At 28.9% G+C, this 21,103-nt stretch overlaps 2 protein-coding genes across 2 annotated transcripts; one reads left to right on the top strand and one right to left on the bottom strand.

The window, feature by feature from the left end:
- The first annotated feature begins 499 nt into the window (after positions 1–499).
- LOC109799299 (fatty acyl-CoA reductase 3) lies at positions 500–6,902 on the top strand. The gene is made up of 10 exons (XM_083062570.1): positions 500–676; positions 773–876; positions 1,156–1,358; positions 1,596–1,696; positions 4,038–4,230; positions 4,693–4,854; positions 5,247–5,328; positions 5,481–5,750; positions 6,339–6,466; positions 6,552–6,902. Exons 1-10 carry the CDS (start codon positions 598–600, stop codon positions 6,706–6,708), a joined length of 1,479 nt encoding a protein of 492 aa, XP_082918696.1. The 5' UTR covers positions 500–597; the 3' UTR covers positions 6,709–6,902.
- Positions 6,903–9,195: 2,293 nt separating this feature from the next.
- Positions 9,196–16,981, bottom strand: LOC109798480 (TCP-1/cpn60 chaperonin family protein). The gene is made up of 12 exons (XM_083061944.1): positions 16,859–16,981; positions 16,087–16,115; positions 15,937–15,993; positions 15,711–15,776; positions 15,503–15,614; positions 13,976–14,104; positions 13,437–13,508; positions 13,160–13,275; positions 12,050–12,126; positions 11,293–11,778; positions 10,066–10,381; positions 9,196–9,638 (listed from the first exon to the last, which is right to left on the bottom strand). Exons 2-12 carry the CDS (start codon positions 16,090–16,092, stop codon positions 9,492–9,494), a joined length of 1,584 nt encoding a protein of 527 aa, XP_082918070.1. The 5' UTR covers positions 16,093–16,115; positions 16,859–16,981; the 3' UTR covers positions 9,196–9,491.
- Between the last annotated feature and the right edge of the window lie 4,122 nt (positions 16,982–21,103).

Genomic DNA, 21,103 nt, shown 5'->3' with positions numbered 1-21,103 from the left:
AAGCCTGTAGTTGCTAAATGCCACGAACGGCCAACCTAACCTATTGGAATCTCCTATCATCCTTGTTTCCTTTTGTTATATCCTTCTCCAAACACTTTTATGAGGATGGTGAATAGTGTTGCACAAACATGGTGTCATAATTAACATAAATATTTTCATGCAGAGGGATGGATGTAGCACTTGCAATTGGGTCAACACACACTGTTGAGACACGTTCGTTGAATATATATATATATATATACTGTGGTGTTTACACTATACAGTATACATTCACCGATTTTAGACCAGTGACCTCAACAAGGGAGTGGCATGTGGCAGACGGTAAGCAGAAGGTAGTTGCCACATTAATATGTTTCACAATCAAAAAATTGGGACCACGCACATGATGAAAGTGTCTTATTCTATCATGCACATGTACAACATAAGGGCCTTATTTAATTTAATTATTAGATTATATTGATGGATTCATTTCTTTCTATATATAGCATTGCCATAACGCCATTTGAGACATAACTCTCCACCAATTTTTGTTTCATTTGAAGATATCCACTCTTTGGTATCAAATTGTTGTCTAGCTATAGCTTCAATTTTTCTCCTATGGAATTAGGAAGCATAACCCACTTTCTTGAAGACAAGAATATTTTGGTCATTGGTGCCGCTGGCTTCCTTGCAAAAAGTAAAAATTTCTCTCTTTCTTGAAACCATGCTTTTATATGCATGCATGTATTAATTAGCTATGATGTTTGTTTACTTTGTGTGGTATATATTGCAGTTTTTGTGGAGAAGGTACTGAGAGTGCAACCAAATGTCAAGAAACTTTATCTTCTTTTAAGAGCTACAGATACCAAATCTGCCACTCAACGATTGCAGCATGAGGTGAATATAAATATCATATATGATTAACGTTTTAGAGCATTTTTTTTATTTTCAGCAGAAAACATTTTTAATTTGTATTTAAATAGGTTCTTAATCTTACAATATCACCCAAAATTAAATTTAAAATGTTACTGTGTCCATTCAGCTGTTTTGGAGGGACTGCTTAATCATGGTTCTTAGCCTTGTTTGCTTTCCGATATATATAATAAAGTTTGAATCAAAAGATACATTAAATCAGTTCGTGGCTGATACATGCTACATATATACATGAATATGCAGATCATACAAAAGGATTTGTTTAGATTGTTGGAGGAAAATCTTGGAGCAAAGTTCAATAGCTTTGTTTCAGAAAAGTTGACTGTTGTGCCTGGTGACATTTCTCAAGAGGACTTGAATTTGAAAGACCCCATTCTTCACCAACAAATTTGTGATCAAATTCATTGTATTGTCAATTTAGCTGCCACAACTGACTTTGATGAAAGGTACGTTTTTGTCTTTTTTTTTTTTTTAAGCAAAAAAAAATTATATATATATATATATATATATATATATATATATATATATATATATATAATAATGGTACAAGGGGTACCAAAAACCCTTTTACAAGATTTGATGAAAGTTACGTATATGTTTCCAATCATATAAAACCTATACACACACACATGGAAATTTTTTATTGTATATTTTCCAGCTAATTTTATCATTTTTAAATGCAGATACGATGTTGCATTGGGTATAAATACATTAGGAGTTAAGCACGTTTTGAACTTCGCCAAAAGTTGTATTAAGCTAAAGGTGCTTGTTCACGTATCAACAGGTTGGTATTAAAATTAATTGACCTCTCAAGTACTATTATTATTCCACGTGTATTCTCTCATCAAAAGTCATCAAACATATATATCAATATTAATTTGGGAGTTTAGGTATATATTTATTCCTTAATTAAGTTATTGTAATAACTTAAATATGACCACATCTTTTTTATGAATAAAATATCAATGAATAGAAGTATAAGGGATTTCTTAACGATGAGCCTTATAGCAATGCTCTCTCTACAATCTAAAAGATTTTACACTAATTTATCCGAAAAGAATTGCAACTTAAATTTTTTAAACTTTTGGAAAAAATCAAGACCACATACTAATCAACTCATATCTCTCGGTTTTAATTACTTCTAAAATTTAAAAATAAATATTATGTATGTAAATAAATGTTATATTTAAATATATAAATTATATTAAAATATTGAATAAATAGATATTTTAAATATATAAATTATATTTCATATTTATTATAAAATAATTTATATTGTTACAATAGATTATTTTTATTTATTGATGATTTAATTTAAAAATATTATAATTTTATTTATAAATATTTATATAAATTAAAATTGAATTTGATATAAAATTTATAAATAAATAAAAAAACTCTAAATCGAAAAAAAAATCTCTAAATATTCATATTTTATATATAAGAGTTTTTTCTTTAAAATAAATAAATAAATAAATAAATAATATATATATATATATATAATACAAAGAAATGTCAAAGGAGTTGTTAGACTTTTTTTTTTTTAAAACATATTTTGGTCTTAATTAAAAAAGTAAAATACGACTTTTTTTACATTTAGTTTTTATAATGTTTTTTATTTTAGTTTCTAAAATGTAAAAATAACAAAAAAAAATTACTCTCAAATTCTTAAAATTATATCATTTTATTAAATATTATAACTAAAAACTAACAATATTCATATAAAACTAAATAAAAAGGTATTATATTTCAAGAATTAAATATATATTTAAATATTGACTGCTTTAACCTCTCAGAGCAATAAATGTACGTGAATACTGAATAACAAAACCAAGGATATTGCATTAGAGAAATTATTGAATCATTTGATAGTAGTATTCCCAACCAAAATGAATTAATAACGATGTCAGATTCAAGGGGTTGTCAACCCAATCATGAGAGAACTCCTGCACTAGGTATAAATATAGTCCCACAAAATTTGACCACCGTTTGCAACGAATCTAAACGACAATAATCCAACTCATAGTAATTGTTTGCATAAAATTAATTAATAATTGAGCTTAACCATCTGCAAATGTCAATTTGGAAGTCTAATGTCCTAGTATTGTAACTCGATTGGAAAAAATTAATTCAAGAAAGATATCGCTTCACTACACCAAAATTAATTTTTTGTGATAATTAATTTATTATTTAGTGGCTATATAAATGGCCATTATTTTTTTTACCGGCATTTAAATAAAAGCTAGTGTATCCAGTATCACTAATACTATTACTGACATTTATATAAAATGCTGGTAAAGATCTACTAAATTGTTGGAAAAACTTATTTCTTTTAGTGACAATTCTAGTAGTCATTTTAAAGGCTATTAAAATTTATTTTTTTTAATTGTCTCCTTTACTTTCCTATAATTTCTTTTTCTAAATTCATAACTTATATACTTTTTTTTATCTCTACTCGATGTGGAATTTGTAAGATGAGGATTGTCTTTTATTTATATATTTTTTAATTTATTTTTTTAATTGTCTTGTCTCTTAAGAAATGTGATATTTATAAAGTGAAAGTTGTTCTCTAATTATTTTATAACACTATTAAATTTGGCAATAATGGGTGATTTGATACCAATTTAGAATAGTGAATTAGGAGTCAACCCTATAAAATGAACATGTAAGATGATAGTTATTATTCACTTATATACTATTTAATTATCTTATCTCTAATCGATGTGAAACTTAAGTTTTTTCTAATAAATAATTGTCGCTAATAATAAGTTTTAGTGTAATATAAATACATTTTTAGTGATTATTATATATTAACTATTAATATTTTTATATATGGCAGTAATTAAATTATTACCATTAAATAATTATTATTAATAACAAAATTTGTTGTAGCGCTTCAATCCCTCTTCCGTTTAGTGTAATCAAAATTTACTTATAAATCAGACTCTACTACTATAAAGAATTTTACAATTGTCTATACATAGGGAGGACATAACATTTAATGTCCACAGATTTAGTGGGTGCTAAATATGTCCATGCAATCAATTCAATATATCTTGATTAGACTTTTCCAAAGCTTGCCTAAGATTAAATAATGAATACAGTATGAACATGTATGGTTTCAGCGTATGTATGTGGCGAGAAGGGAGGAGTTATATTAGAGGATCCATACCAAATGGGTGTGTCACTAAATGGAGTACCAGGACTAGACATTGATATGGAAAAGAAAATGGTGGAGAACAAATTGTACCAACTTCGACAAGAGGGAGCCACAGAGGAAGATATTAAAATCGCCATGAAGGAATTGGGTATCAAAAGGTTATACCATTTATTATTCTTTGGATAATTTTTTTTATACAATAAATTTTTCAATTAGTTAAGACTAACTTAGAGATAAATTTATATATATATATGATAAACTAATATGAGAGATCTTTTATAAATTAATTCATATTTACGTTAAAAATATGATGGGATTTTTTTTTAATTGATTGAAATGTATTCAAAAACACAAAAGAAATCTCAAATTTTATTTAATGTTAAACTTCAAAAGTTCATTTATATTTCTTTTTATTATTTTCTCTTGAAACTAGTTTTAGACAAGTTTATTCTGACAGGTGCTTCCAATTTGATGTCACTTCTTTTAAGTATACAATTTCACCATTTTAAAACTATTTAGTTTTAATTTGTTAATCTCTTTTTTAGGTTTAGCATTTGGATTGTATACTAATTAACGAACACCAAAACTAATTGTGTTTGGTTGTATCTTGGTAAATTTAGAGCAAATGCATATGGATGGCCAAACACATATGTGTTTACAAAGGCAATGGGAGAAATGGTTGTAGACACTCTAAAGGGAAACATGTCTGTTGTTATCGTACGTCCTACAATGATTACCAGTACTTACAGAGAACCATTTCCTGGGTGGGTCGAAGGAGTCAGGTAAATCACTCACTATATACATCATTCACATTGTTCGTGTGCATGCATTGCAATTCTATTATTTGTTTGACTTAACTTGTTTTAATTAGGTGAGTGAAATAAAAAAGAAAAATAAAATAAAATTTCGCATATACTTAAATAGTTTATATACTTAAGCTATTTTGTATAAGTCATATCTTATCATTTTTTAAAATCTTATTTTTAACTTATGTATAAGTTAGTTTAAATTTATAGAAAAATTTATTTTAAATTTTTTCTTATTTTTACAAACCTTTAGTTATATATACTAGCTACTTAAGCAGACACTTTTATTTATCAGTTATTTTATGTCCCTTTATTAATTAAACACACATCACTCATATTTTTCTTATCTTGGCTTGGGACTTTTGCAGAACCATAGATAGTATAATTGTTGCTTATGGCAAAGGAAAATTAACATGCTTCGTTGCAGACATAAAGGCAATCTTTGATGTGGTAAGTCATTAAATGAAGAACAATATATATGCTATAAGTCATTAACTTGCTTATTTTCTAACCCTGAATTTTTGTTTATAAAGTACACACTCCACTACAACATTATTGACTCATCAAAATGGATATACTAATATAAGCTGAGTTTGGAGCAGATACCAGCAGACATGGTGGTGAATGCAATAATAACGTCCATGGTGGCTCATGCAAATCATCCTTGTGATAATATCATATATCATGTGGGTTCTTCTGTTGCAAATCCAGTTAGATACCACAATCTCAAAGACTATGGCCTTAGATACTTCACCGCAAAACCATGGGTAAACAAGGAAGGAATGCCTGTCAAGGTTGGCAAAGTTACAGTACTGGACAACATAACTAGCTTCCAGAGATACATGTTCATTCGTTACTTGCTTCCATTAAAGGTTCTTTATATTTAATCCTCAATTTCTGCTTCAAATCCCTCTATTCATGCAATATAGTATACACACTTAACTTACTTTTCTATGAACACTCCTAAAAGAAAAAAAGAAAAGAAAAAAAAAAGCAAAATAAATAAATTTTTTTAAGTTTAAATTAGTTTATGATAAAGCTAAAAATAAGTTTTAATTAAAGAAGTTAATGTTAAAGAACCTCTACAAATATTGAAAGAAAAAAAAATTCAAATTTCACATTAATTAAAGATAAAGTTAACGAAGACTACATAAGTAAGGAAATAACTCTCACTTTATAAATCAATTTTTTAAGGTTGAATTAAATTTAAACTTACATTCTAAGAAATGGTTATTCACCATTTATTTAGATATTAAATTTAATTTAAGTCTCAGATTAACTAAAGATAAGACCAACAAATAATATATAAGTGTTGAGTAAATTAATTTGTTGAAAAAGTTTTGTTTCATTTATTCTTTCAATAATTTTTCTTCTTTAAGTGTTTACAATGAGATTTATCTAAACATATTCTTCAATTTTTAATATGGAGAAAATACTAACTTAGATAGCTTATTTTACAGGGACTAGAGATAGCGAATGCAGCCTTTGGCCAATATTTTGAGGGGACATATCTTGACATGAGAAGGAAAATCCATATAGCGATGCGGTTGATTGACCTTTACAGACCCTACGTGTTCTTCAATGGCGTGTAAGTTAATTAATTAGCATTTGCAACAAAAGCAAGATTTGTGTACTAATTAACTTACTAATTAATACAAGCTTGTTTTACACAGATTTGACAGCACGAACACAGAAATATTACAAATAGCGGCAAGAGAAGGTGAGGTAGAGAGGGAATGCTTGTTTTACTTTGACCCCAAAATTATTGATTGGGAGGACTACTTCATGAATACCCATATTCCTGGCCTCGTTAAGTATTGCTTCAAGTGATATGTACTCTGAAATTTGAATTTGTAATTTTAGCTTTTATATTTCGAAACTTGATATGCTAGGGAGATTATAGATTGGTGTGTTACTAATTATTGAATTTAAGTTAATTAATATATTTATATATAGCAGTTGCTTTTAGTTTTTATGAGACTCAAATCTTTACATAATTTATCAAGATCTCTCTTACTTTTTTCCTTGGAGTGTTAGTATCATATTCCTTATTAATTAGTTACAATTTATTGAAAATTATAAAATTAGAATGGAAAGTCATTAAATAAGGTGTAGAACTCACTAAATTTTATATTTTTAAATAAATATCGATCAATAAAAAGAGTGTATCCAAAATAAGTGTTGAGAGTATATACCTAACATTTTCATTTTCATGGTTATTAGTGTTTCTGATTTCACGATAGGACTACAAGAGGTATTGAATAATAAGAAGCAACTCAAACATTATACAATTACGTTTGACGACAATAAAAATGTGTTGTCAAAACATTATACATACATGTGCAAAATTAGTTTTTCTTAAACTCAATGTGTTGCAACAGGATTACCATAGGACTACAAAAGACATTTTAAAAAATAGAGGAGTCACAAGTCGCAACACTGAAGTTTATTTAGGAGAAATATTAGGGGGGAAAAAACCTTTAAAAAGAAATGGTCTCCAAAATCAAATTTTGGATTCAAGAAGGAAATGGTCCACGCACATTGAAGGAATGAGCATGTTGAATTATTTTAGATGCACTTCCGATATGTTAACACTTCATTGAACGCCACATAAACAAAAACAAAAAATAAGATTAAATTACAATTTTGTTCTTCCTATGATCCTTCCCTTTTAAATTAGTGATATTTAGTTCTTTTATTTTTTAAAATACAAAATTTTGATTATAACATCAATTTAATGTTTGTTTATCATTAAATTTTGATATTATCCAATGAGTTGTCCCTAATTAAGTAATGCAATATATAGTTATGTAATATATAAGGATAAAAATTAAAAAATAACATACAAAAATTTTTATAAGTGATTAGAATTTATTTTATTAATAAAAAATTATTTGAATGTTTTTTTAATTTTTTTATTTTTAAATGTCATATTATTAAATATCATATCTTTAAGAATAAATAAATATTAAAACTTAATGATTGGTAGAGATCAATTTAAAAAAAGACCAAAATTTTATATTTTCAAAATAGAGGGATTAAATGACTATTTTGAAATAAAATGATCAAAATTGTGGATTAATAGAAATAAAGAGACCGCCAAAAATTAATTCATCTTAAGTCTTTATTCTTTAAGACAAATAGGAATTGAACTTAGAACATTACGTCAACCTCATATCTTAGAATAGACCTTATAATCACTAAGTCGAGAAATTTGATTATTTACAATTCATTTATATATTTGTTTTATTATTTAAAGTTTTTTATATAAATTAACAAAATATCCTTATTATATTACACAACTTTTTCTCTATTTTATAAATACATTGCAATCAAATTCCTAATCCTTAAATTCTTAAACGACAATAATTTTAAGATTATTTTAAATAATAACACTTAACCATTAAATGAGTAATTTTAAACTACATGAAAGAATATTAAGGGAGCAATATAAGTTTTCTGGTAACTTAATATTAATTTCGATTCATATGGATTAAAAAAGAGCAATATAAATGCGTAAATAAGAAAATCAAAATCATTTCATATTCAGAATAAAATAGTTTTTTTTTTAAATTGTAACTAGATGCCTAATAGAAAATTTTAATCATATAGCTATTATTAAGATGAAATATAACTATATTCTTAAAAACCTTTTTCTAAGGATTAAATAATGAAAATAAATTCATACATCCAATAATTTATTCACCCAAAACATATACTTCCATTCAGTTAATATTTCTCATAATCATTTATTTATATTTTTTAATACAATAGTTTTGAATAATACATGTAAAGAATAATTTTCCTATTTATAATCTTTATTATCTAACTCTATTTTCAATGTTATTTTTATGCAAGTATTAATTCTAAAGAGTTAGTTTGATAATCGTTATTTTTAGATATTTAATTGTAATGTATATATAAGTATAAATATAATATATAAATGAAAAAGAAATATTGAACTTTAAAGAAAATAGTCAATTCATCAGTCAAAATCTACAATAAAAATAAATATTCTTTTCTATACATTTAGAAATAAAGACCTTAAATGTAATTATAACATAAACCATATACAATAGGGAGTCTTGTATAGGTATTACAAACACAACTTACGCATAGCGAGGATGTTAACGTACTTAAAACCTACTTCAGCCTATATTTTGATGGGCAATAATTTTAAACACTAATTCTACGCAATTTACGTTAAAATACATTAAAGAACGTTTCAATTTTAAATTGTATAAACCTAACGGACAGAACAGAATGAATACAATGTAATTTCCTTGTTAAGAATGGATGTATCCTTGAGATGCATGCTAGACGAAAAATCTCCAGATATCTTCATTCAGGAATGCAGTAAAAGATGATGTCCTTAAATTCAAATAGACATAATTTAACTCTAATTGCAGTGCAGGAATAAATACCACCCAACCCCAATCCATCAGCATGCGACCGGGTTCCAAAACAAATCAAAATTTTACCTAACAAATGTTTAACATTACAACCAGTTCTTCCGATCACAACCACCATATCAAATATCACAGCACTCGTTAATAGTATGCCAGAAAACGAAAGGCACCCCCAAGCATCTAAATTTGGACCCTCGGCATATTTTACATTCTGTCTTCTCTCCTCCTTGGAGCACAAGTGATGATTTCATCAACTCTAAGGATCATCTCAGCTGCTTCTGTAGCAGATAGCAATACAGCTTGCTTGACTTTAAATGCTTCACATATACCCCGTTCAGCCATGTCTCCAACCTTCCAGAAATACAACAAAGGTCAGTGAATGGGATACATAAACCATGGTAACATCAACCTCCTTCAAAAGGTATACATCCTAACTCATCCAGCGTTCTACATGTTGACGGGATGAACATTTGACAAATCCACCAGAGATGTAAAAAAGAGAGATATAGGAAATTTCATTGAGACACTTGAAGCTATATAACAGAAATTAGTATTTTTGACCAGCGAATGGGGCAAACGTAAAATAGATTGTCTACCTATATAAAATTATAAAGACAGTAACTTTACTAATCAAATCTAAAAATTTCAAACATTTTCCTGTAAGAGCGCATCTTGTAGCATCCAACGCAAGAGACATGGCAATATCAAACAAGATGAAGCAACTCAAAAAAGATGCTCACGCAAATAAATTCACCCAATTCTCAGTTTCAATACTTACAGAACCAGAAATAACATCAATTCCTGCTGTACAACCCTCCTTCTGATGCTCTGCGCGAAGCTGAGAAACCAACTCAGCACTGTCCAAACCAGCATTATCAGCTATGATTGTTGGGATAGCCAAGAGTGCACGGGAAAATGCTTCAATAGCAAGAGACTTCTTTCCAGGAGTTCTCTTGGCCAACTCATCCACTTCCTTTGCCATCACCATCTCAGGCCACCCACCTCCAAGCAACACTCTGCTGTCATTGACAGTCTGAGATAGCACACACAAGGCATCATGCAATGACCTCTCAGCCTCATCAAGAACATGGTGGCTGCCACAAAAGTAGATACATCAGGCTTAAAGAACAAGTAAAAACGAAACATTCAATTCTTGATAAATAGATGTCTCCTCGTGCATAGAAAACACCTAAACATGTCCAGCTCACAATGCACTGATTGAAACTGAAAAAGAAATTGGATAGGACAACATAAAAGCATAAACTAAATCAGCCATGATGCTATGAGCTCAAGTGAAGTCACGAAGACATGCATAAAAGCAAGTAGCCTTCAAAAAGCTCAGTTGTCAAATCATTGAGCTCAATAAGCATGTTCAATTCTGATGTAAAATTTCAATAAATCCGCACAGAAAAAGCAGTAAAGGAAGTAATATAATTGAATAGATAGTGATTATAGCTGAAAGGAACAAAACATTGTAAACAAATCTTACTGCAGCCAACAAATAAAATCTTCAGCTGACAGATTTGATGTAATCTGATATCAAAATGGCCTAAATATGTTAATCCACTTAAATATGGTAAATTTATTTTTGGTCTCTCAAATTTAAAATTTATCATTTTAGTCCATGTAATTTCAAAAGGCTTATATTAGTCCCTGAGCAGCACATATAGCAACACTAAAAATGAAAGATTGAGTCAATTATACAACATCAATAGAGTTTAATGTGATATTTTCACCAATAAGGATACTAACAGATGGATTATGTGCGACAGATTCAATAAAGGTGGGCTTTGTTTGACAAATTCACTAACAACATTTGAGCAAAGAGACTAAAATAAGTTTTTTTCAAATTACAAGGATTAAAAAATCAATTTTAAAATTGAGACCAAAAACAAATTTAATTCATTTGAGGGACTAAAATCATATTTAACAGTCAAAATTAAAATGTCTGACTATGTAAAAGAACACTGGAAAGGGATTTTAATAACAAAAGAATATAAAGTACCTAGCACCTCTCAGAACAATTGTACATGCCTGCCCCATAGCAACACCGGAGAAATGAATAAGTTTATCCTCGCCGATCATAATCTCCTCAATAAGGTCACAATGCCCAAGCTTAACAGACTCAGGATTGTCAAAGGTTGACGCAATTTCACCACCTGTTACCAAAGCCAGACGCTCAATACCATCAAAGTCAGCATGCTCAATAGCCAATATTCCGGCATCAGCAAAGAGCTCCTCTGGAAAATTGTAAATCAACTGTCTGTTAACAAAACAGTTGATACCGTGACCTATTATCTTCTGCACCTTTTCTCTCATTTTCTCTTTCTCAGCTGTTTCAATCTGAGCAACCCTAGCCATAGAATCAACACGAACACGTGCACCATATATCTTCACCTTGTCAGTGTCCATGGCAGTGTTTGCCACCAGTATCTTTGCATTCTCTATCCGTTTGGGTTGTCCAATACCAATTTTCTTGTCAAGAATAAATCTGAAAAAATATGAAAGCAATACAGAAAGCTTAATTTTAATCCATCCAAAATAATGCTAATGCTTGGAAAATAAATAACAAAATTACTAATGCAGCAAAATCCTTCACTAGGCAGGAAAGTTTAATAATCTTTTTTAAAAAATTTCACTTTATATAAATTGCTTGAAGACTTCATGTGCAACTCAATACAAAAGATACAAGGGATTCAATAACAGGTTGAAGCATTCCTATTCACAAAGTGTAAAATAGTCTAGCTTTTAAGCAATATTACCCTTCATCTAAGAATGAATCCATCAAAGATCCACCAGGTTTCTTTATAATCTGGATAGATTCTAAATTAGTGCTTCCCTGCATTTGAAACAGATCAGTCAAAAGCAAGATATAAAAAATGAAAACATGAAAAGACAGTTAACTTATCACATTATAGCTCACTAATAAAAAAAATCCTTTAGGCATAATCACATCTGTTTGCACCATTTGCATAGTAAAAAAAATGAATAACTATATCACAAATTAAAAAGTCAACTAAAGAACACTTCCTACTTTTAGACCAGAAAAGGGAATAATCACTGCTCCAAATGAAAAACTGAGATAACCCGGCAAAAAAATAGAGTACTTATCAACACACAATCCACTCTCTTGGAAATCACTTCCACCCCATTTTTCTTCTATCACTCTACATTTTTTTTTTAATTATATCGCACATCACATATCACTTTCTATCTACATTTCTTCTATCTCTCATCTTTCCACCTGCAAAATGGGGTGGATATTTATAAATTTTCAAAAACTACCAAGTTCAACGATAGGCCCAAACAAATGATATCGGGCCCATATTGGATGAAGGACTTTGTCTAAGTGTTAAACTTTCCCTTTAGTATTTCTGTTATTATTTCCCTAAGTGGGCTGTTTGTCTTTTTGGCCCAAGCTCTAGCAAGACTATTACTTAAGTATATTCTGGAGTTGTTAGAGTATTTGCTAAAGTGTATTTACTTAAGCTCTACCAAGTTCAACCAATTATTTCTGAGTCTATAAAATATTTCAAACTATTATGAAATCATATTAAAAAGTTAAAATTCTGTTATTCAGGGATTTGAAAAAATTGGAATAGTCACATCTTAGAGTAAAAAATGATTGAAACTGTAGGATCATATTCATATAGAAATTTTGTAATTGAACTTCCAAATAGCATATACTATTAAGTATGTCTCCAGTCAAGTATGCAGAAAAATATATAGATCAAAATTGAATCCCGTGTATCAAGACTAAAGTTCTTCCACTGTTCCATGATTTTCTGAAGAGAACTTGACAAACAATACAGACTATTTGCTGAATTCGCTAAAATTGAAAACTGGTATTCAGTAGGATAGGAACAGTTCACCTTTAGTCTCATTACAGCATCCACAGCTAATTTTGCAAAATGTTCCTTGTCCTGTGAGAGAATCTTGGAGCTCAAAGTAGTCATTGCAATGTTCATCAAATCTGACCTGAATTTCTCTGCACATTCCAGTAAATTAATTTATTAGATATTAAGACACAAGAATGCTTCTATACCTGGCTCTGTTAACATGGGGATAATAATAACAATGTATTAAAATGCTAAAGACAATGATAAAACCCTGAAAAATCCCTATCCAAAAGGGGGAAAACAACAATACCAGCATCCGTTTTGTTATCCACAACCTTCTGTGACAAAGCATTACGAGCACACTCTGCTGCCATTCGGAAACCTAAAAACAATGAAAAAATAAGTATAGATCGGGCAGCAAGCCAGCAACAGAAGTTGGAAAGAAAATAAATGACTCAGAATGGAAAAATTTATGTTGACTACTTTTATTACCACCACTTAGTCACAACTATCAACAAAAAGATCCTTAATTTACTTAGAAAACCAGCAAAAAAAAATATTAACACAGTAGGTTTTATATTCACTTGCTTAATATCAAGCTTCAAACTAAGCTTCAATGATGTTAGACACCAAAGAAAGATCTGCTATACAAAATACAAATTAATGATGGATGATGCACAATAAGGAAAATGTTGCTTTCTTATCCAATATAATTTCTTATTCCAGTAAATTGCCTCATACTCTCGCAATGTGAATCAAAACTTGCCAGAAGAAAATTAATTGATGTGGAAACAGAACAAAATTTGCATAAGGGCAGTTGGACCATTTTTATAAAGCAAAGAAATGAACCTGATATTATGGTCATTGGATGAATCTTTGTTGCAACCAGCTTTTCTGCCTCCCTTAAAAGTTCACCAGCCAATACCACAACTGATGTGGTTCCATCCCCAACTTCATCATCTTGTACTTTTGATATGTCTATCTTACATTAAGGATGATTATCTTATGATTTAAACATAAAAGTAAAATCCACATCAATGCTCTCACTAATAACTGAATGGGTGTTACATAAAGGAAAACCAAGTACACAGGGCTCATCCATGACCGATATGTACAAAACCTCACCCCCATGGACCGCACCCACATCCCCAAAAAGTAGAGAGGTTGTTTTCCATGATTTGAACCTGTGAACTATAAACTCAAAACCCAAAAGTAGAGGTTGTCTCCATGATTTGAACCTGTGAACTACATAAGTCAGAAGACAGCAACAATACCAATGTCCCATTACTCACCCTTTTCTAGAAGGGAATTTTGCAAGTAACAAATTGCTTGCCACCTCAGATAAATATGTCCAAACCCTTCCACCTAATCCAAGATTAATGATAATCTAGCTGTTCTCCAAAAGATGCGGAAGAATTTGAAGACAGTCCTTAGCCTAACTAATGACAGCACAAATTCATCGCGTATTCATTTATAGTCGTGATTCAGGAAGTCAGAGCAAGGACAGTTTTTGAAGACCAAAATTAATCACGAACTATTAAACTAAAATGTTACTTTTGAAGATCAGCTTAAGCAGAGGCACAAAACCAGACTAGTCAATGGAAAGCTGTGAATGCCTATTTTTAGATTATTAAACTTAGTGTTTTCATTGTAGACTGTTGGCAGGGTGTCTACAATGTAAACAGAATTCAAATTCTTCTTAAAATGATATTGAAGATAATGTCCTCTTGGATATAGCTAAACACAAGATTTGTCTTCTAATTATCTAAGTCCCAAAGATGGAGGAACATTCAAAGCATTTTTTAACCTACTTTATTATACCTAAAGATGTTACAAGGCCATCTACTTATATATGATTGTCATGCAAAAAGAGTTCTGGAGTTGGTATTTTTAGAAATTTGGAGTATTTTATGCTTTTCTTCTCAACATATGCTGCATCACATTGATGAACAGTTCCATGCCGTGATGAAGTGCAACATAGCACTTTTGCATCTCTTCTACAGATTCAGAAAGGAAGTAAATGCATCTTAGTCTGTCTTTTTAAACTGCAGGTTCCTTGGGTTAGTGGTGGAGTTTACGTTACCCAAAATCCTGACCTATATTTTGGGTTTTTCTCCAGACAGACATCAATTTGTTTCAACATTGTTTAAGGCCTTCCATGGAACAACGAGTTTGTCATGTGCTTTAGAAAATTCAAAACCTAGACTTCTCACTTTGGAATCACTGTGTAGTAAGTTTTCCAGGTTAAAAATTATTGATTTCAGTAACTGTCAAACCCTTAAGAACATGAACAAGCATTTCAAATTAGCTCTCAATCCAAAAATTTCTAGGCCACTTACTTTCACCAGAACAAAACAAAAAAATTGATAAGGATACCCACAAGGACTTTAGCAGCCGGGTTATCAATATGGAGGGACTTCAGGATTGTAGCACCATCATTAGTGACAGTAACTTCACGTCCTCTACCTGTTGACTGCAAAATTTTATCCTGCAGTTACCAAATCCAAGATATATGAATTAGTTAGGAGTAGAAAATAAAATCATTAATCAGAACATGTAATAATGAGTAGAAAGGATATTTTACCATTCCCTTTGGGCCTAAGGTTGTCTTCACCAAGTCAGCAATAGCCATGGCTCCAACAAAAGAAGCCTGCACAAGATCATATTATACAACAAACGTAGTTAGAGTTAACCAACTTCCCTCAGACACCAAAATAAAAAAACAATGCAAGGTAATCTTTGCTGATGATCAGAATAAGTATATTATTCTTAACAAGGCAAGACAAAACATAAAATCATAACAAGCTCACCATTCTAGCCCGCTCCCCTTTTTCTTCACTGGCTTCATCTTTAAAAATTCTATCAATCTATAGCATTCAACGCACGATAAATCCTCAAATAAAAGGAAAACAGAAGTGTAAGGAAAGAAAAAATAACAAAATTAGTAGCAAGTAACTTACCGCCATTAAAGGAATTCAAATGCAGTCACCTGAATATAGAAACACATCTGTTACATAACCAATCACAGAAAAAAAAAAAAAAAAAACTATATATATTCTACACAATGTAGGGTAGTGTTAAGCTCGTATACCAAATGGACCAGGCCAATTCAAAAATAATAATAATAATAGCAAAATCACATTAAAGAAACTGGAGGCAAAGGCCCCCTAACCCTGAGGAGACACTGCCCCTATACGCATATTACATTTTTTTTTCCTTTCACCCTTCACAATAAACCACTCTTCTCGTAATATGCATCACTCAGTTTACACATAAAAACAAACTATAATGTGATTTTTCCTAGATCACAATCTACCACGAATCTACAACATTACAAATCTATCAAAAGTATGAGGGGAAAATTGTGCTAAAAGACTTCTGAAGAAAACTTTAATCCGTTGTGGCTGGTCCAAGGTTATTATGCACTGCAAATGCTACTGAGTTCTATCAACTAACGCATTCTTAAATCTTAGTTAAAATCTACGTCTAAGTATTAATTCAACCAACCTATCAAAAAAAAAAGAAACAATTAGGGTTTGACTCGGACAACAGAAACGAGCAAGGATTTATGCGAAGGCGAGAAAGGGAAGAAGAAAACGCGATTTGAAAAGTTTGGCACAAGTTGAGAAGTTGATGCAATGCGCAATGAAAAGGAAGCTCGAGAACGAAGAAAACGATACTCGAAATGCATAAAATGGCTAAAATACAGAGAGAAATGAGAGAGAGACTAACCGCGGAAGAAAGTAGGGTTCGCGAAGTGAGTGAGAGAGTTCAGATGCGAATCGAAGGCGCAAGGGTTTTGGTCGCGTCAAAATATGGGTTTATACTTCACAAAGACAACTTTCTAAAACGACCCCGTTTTAACCCAATGTTGTATGGACCGGGTTCATTCGGTATTATTTTGGTTTGTAGTTTTTTTTTTAAACCATGATACAAATATTGATATTGATACATCTTGTTATTATTATTTTTGTTCATAAAACTTATTATTACTATAATTATTAAATTTTATAAGTTACTATCATTAAAAAATATATATATAGAATTAATAAGAGAAACTACAGTGACTAAGTTATTTTAATTTCTAATTTTAGAAACTATTTTGATATTTATGAAATTTTGTAAATAGGAAAATATAACCTAAATATGAAAATAAAAATGCGTTAAAATTTATTAATTTATTATTTAAAATTTTTATTTGTAGATATTGATTTTAACAAAGTATAAAAAAAATGTCCTTTTTCAATATTTTATGTGATTTGCTTTTTAATGGTCTTGTGTGAATTAAAATGTGTTTTTATTTTATTACAATTATTAAAAGTTATTTATCTTAGAAGTAGTTGTAATTATAATTCTTTAAAGTTATCAAAATAATAAAAAATGTTATTTTATTTAAATTGTACTTTTTTAAGACGAAAAAACTAAAAAAAATAAAAACTATTTTCTTCAAAGTAAAAGTTATTCTTTTCATGAGAAAAAGATTAAACAAAATAGGAAATTTTAAAAACAGTCACTGTTTTAAAATATGAAAAAGGTAATTAACTTTTTCAAAAAACGTTAAACTAAATAAATAAAATAATAATAATAATTAAACAAGTGTTATTTTCAAAATAATGATACTTGAAATTTATTGTGAATTGTTGTACCTCCTAAACAAAGCAATGATGCAATACATATAGTTGCAACAAAAACAATATTGAGACAAACAGGTATACAATGAAAACATTTATACACATTAAGAAAAACTTTTTAAATTCAATTTAATGTTATTTTCATATGAAAACTAAATTTTTGATATTTGAATTTTTTATTGATGATATTTTCAACAATACATATAACATTTCTTAACTAAATTTATTCAATCTTATTTATAAATTGATATAAGATAACATTAGTTTATTTATTTAATGTAAAACAAAATCATATAAGTTATAATATTTTAATAAATCTTCATATAAGATATAAAACACAAAGTGTCTCCCTTTCATGTTTGCTAAGAATTCCTTAAATTGTACTATTGGACCCAAAAGATGAACTATGAAGACCTCTTGCCTCATGATATATATCCTTTTTTTTAATAAGTACATCTCTTTTATTTTTATAAAAAAAATTATAAAATTTTATTTTTTTTTATTTTTTTTATTTTACACCTCTAACTTTTAATTTGTTATTTTCTTCTTTTTTTTCACATACTTTTTTTTTCTTTTAATTTTCATATGCTACCAAAATAGGTGGGGTGAAGGAAAGATAAAGAGGATGCATGTAAAAATTAAAATAAAGATGAATAATATGTAAAAAAAATACTACATTAAATTTTGTGAATGTAAAATTAAAAAATTTTAAAAAAAATTAAAAATATTTTAAGAATTTAATTATTTTTTTTTAAAGAAGGTGTACTTATAGAAAAAAGGAGGTGCATATATCATGAACTCTCCAACGATGAAGTCAAGCCCAACTACCTGAAAAAAAAAAATTGATTTGGGTCGCGAAGAAATCAAAGAACAAGAAAAAGGTATGGACTAGACAACACTAATATACATAAGGGGAAACAAAATAGGAGAAAAAACTATCACAATCAAAAATGACGTTTAATATTATTATATAGATTTAATGTAAAAATTTACGGAATATATGTCGTTTGTTCTTCTAAATATTCATAAAACAAAATTTATTTATATTTAAATAATATAAATAGTCGTTATACCGTTAGTTCACTACACTTCACTTGCAAACCAAATTTCAACCAAGACTCTTGACCCCTCAAATTTTTTATACCCACCAGGTAGAATACCCACTTTTAAAACCTTTAGATAACACCTTGCAAAAAACAAAACTAAAAAATGAACAATATCACCTCAAACGTGACTCATAAACCCTCGATCAAAAACACAAAACAATTAGCTTTCTGATGACTCTTCTTGCTCCTATAAATGATTTAATGATCCATGATTGTTTGTGTTAACTTGTTGGGGAGTAATGAATCGAACTCAAAACTACAAATTATGACTTAGTAAAACAGTTCTAGAACATTTGGTATGTAAAGATAGTAAGAGTCATAATATGTTTTTTCACCGAATCTATTATTTGTAGTTACAAAATTGGAATAATCGATAATTCACTTACCATAATCAACTATTTTAATTATCTTGAAACTGAGTTTCAATCCATAACAAATTAATTGATTGATATAAACAGATTATCTCCTCATAATAATAATAATAATAATAATTGTCGAGCTTTTGCCTATCATAATAATTGATTATTGTTGCTGGTCTTCATTTATCAAAATTTTGTAATTTTAATAATAGATTAATATATTATTTTAATCGGTTAAAGTGTTCTTGAAATTTCAAATTACAGACTTTATAACTTCAAGCAATTTTTTAACATACAATGTTATTGTTTGATATTTCTAGTCCATTTTTTTTATAATTACCTAACCATTTTTAAATTGACCATAGATCATCTACAAGACATACGTGATTCAAAAGCTTATGCTCTGGGCAATAAACATAAAATAATAGGATTTTTTTTTAGCATTCTTTGTTTTTTAATCAGAGACTCAGTTTTGATAATTTACAGATATTAAGTAGAAAATATTAGACTTTTTGGCCAACACATATTTTTTGGCTACTCAGCCCTTATCCAACACATAATTATGTGAATACCATAAATTTCAGAAATTAGTTTTGAAAATATATTAAATTAGTTTAAAAATGAAACTTTATAAGAAAATGTCACTGTTGTATTGACTTTTTTACTATATACTAGTATAGTACTCCAAAACTGGTCATAACATTGACTAGTAATTTAATTTGCTTCCATATGGGAAATCAAAAGTGTCACGACTCTTTGATATAGCAAATAGTAGTAAGGAAGAAATAAGTAAGAGGAGAATCAAAATTTTCAAACAGGCCCAGTTGGTGTTTCATTCTAACTAGACAACCGGAGTATAAAAATCTGTTTTAATTGGTTATTGGTCCTTAATGGAGGGTTACCTAAACTACACGTGTATCTCAATCACACTGTCTCTGTTCATGGAAGTATCTTCGTCATCAGTTACGTCATTTAATTGTTATTGTCGCACATTTGCGACCGGAAAGGGAAAAATATCCATGTTAATTCACTTTTAGTACCGGTTAATCTATATAATTATAGACAGATCCATTTAGGGGGATTTCCTCCATCTTCTCAATGATTTATGGTTTATATTAAATATTAATAATTTATTTTTTTAAATTAACGTATAAAATATTTATATAATTATTTATTAATTAAAACTATTGAAATAAAATATTAAAAGGATTTCAAATTTTTTAAAATTTATAATTTTAATTTGTGTAAATTTTAATTTAATAATTAAATTATTAAAATTTAATATTAAATATAAATTATTGAATGAAATAAATATATAAAAGTTTACTCTTTATATATATATATATATATATATATAAAATATGGAATATGGAGAAGCTTACAAACTTCCTACACCGGATAGGCTTCCGAATTCGAAAACACAAGATTATTAATATTTACATGGTAGTAGAGGCCAATATCTCTACGTCTTAATTGTATTTTTTATTTATTTTTAAAATTTAATTTAGTTTCATTATTTCTAAATAATTTAATTTAAGTTTTAAAAATTCTAAAATATTCAATATTATTCTTCCATTTAAATTGATAATAACAATGATGGAGATATATCAAAAAATTTGAAAAAATCATGTCTTTCATGAAAATATTAACATAATTGGACACAAATAATAACGGCAAATTCACTATGTTGCAATATTGTGTAGAGACAATATTTTTTTGACTAGATTATTTAGTAGAATGGATCCTAAATCTTGAACCCTTAATCCAAAACTCCTAACACTTCTTTATGGTGATACTATATGACATTTCTCCTCGTCATTGACTCAGACTTGGAGAACACCGCATGTAATTGTTAACAAAAGTTGGTGCGAATTTACACCA

Source organism: Cajanus cajan, chromosome 8 (genome assembly GCF_000230855.2).
Source record: "Cajanus cajan strain Asha chromosome 8, NIPB_CcT2T_4, whole genome shotgun sequence".
NCBI lineage: Eukaryota > Viridiplantae > Streptophyta > Magnoliopsida > Fabales > Fabaceae > Cajanus > Cajanus cajan.
The sequence above is the reverse complement of the archived record's forward strand: the minus strand, read 5'-3'. Positions and strand labels throughout refer to the sequence as shown.

Bases quoted from the DNA above. Each gene is read 5' to 3' on its own strand.
- LOC109799299 (XM_083062570.1), top strand. From the start codon at position 598: ATGGAATTAGGAAGCATAACCCACTTTCTTGAAGACAAGAATATTTTG. The intron at 677-772 runs GTAAAAATTTCT...TATATATTGCAG, and splicing joins CGCTGGCTTCCTTGCAAAAA to TTTTTGTGGAGAAGGTACTG. The intron at 5,329-5,480 runs GTAAGTCATTAA...AGTTTGGAGCAG, and splicing joins TAAAGGCAATCTTTGATGTG to ATACCAGCAGACATGGTGGT.
- LOC109798480 (XM_083061944.1), bottom strand. The intron at 13,509-13,975 runs GTTCATTTCTTT...CATTGTTTTTAG, and splicing joins TCCAATGACCATAATATCAG to GTTTCCGAATGGCAGCAGAG. The intron at 9,639-10,065 runs GTAAGTATTGAA...TATTTCTGGAAG, and splicing joins TTGATGTTATTTCTGGTTCT to GTTGGAGACATGGCTGAACG.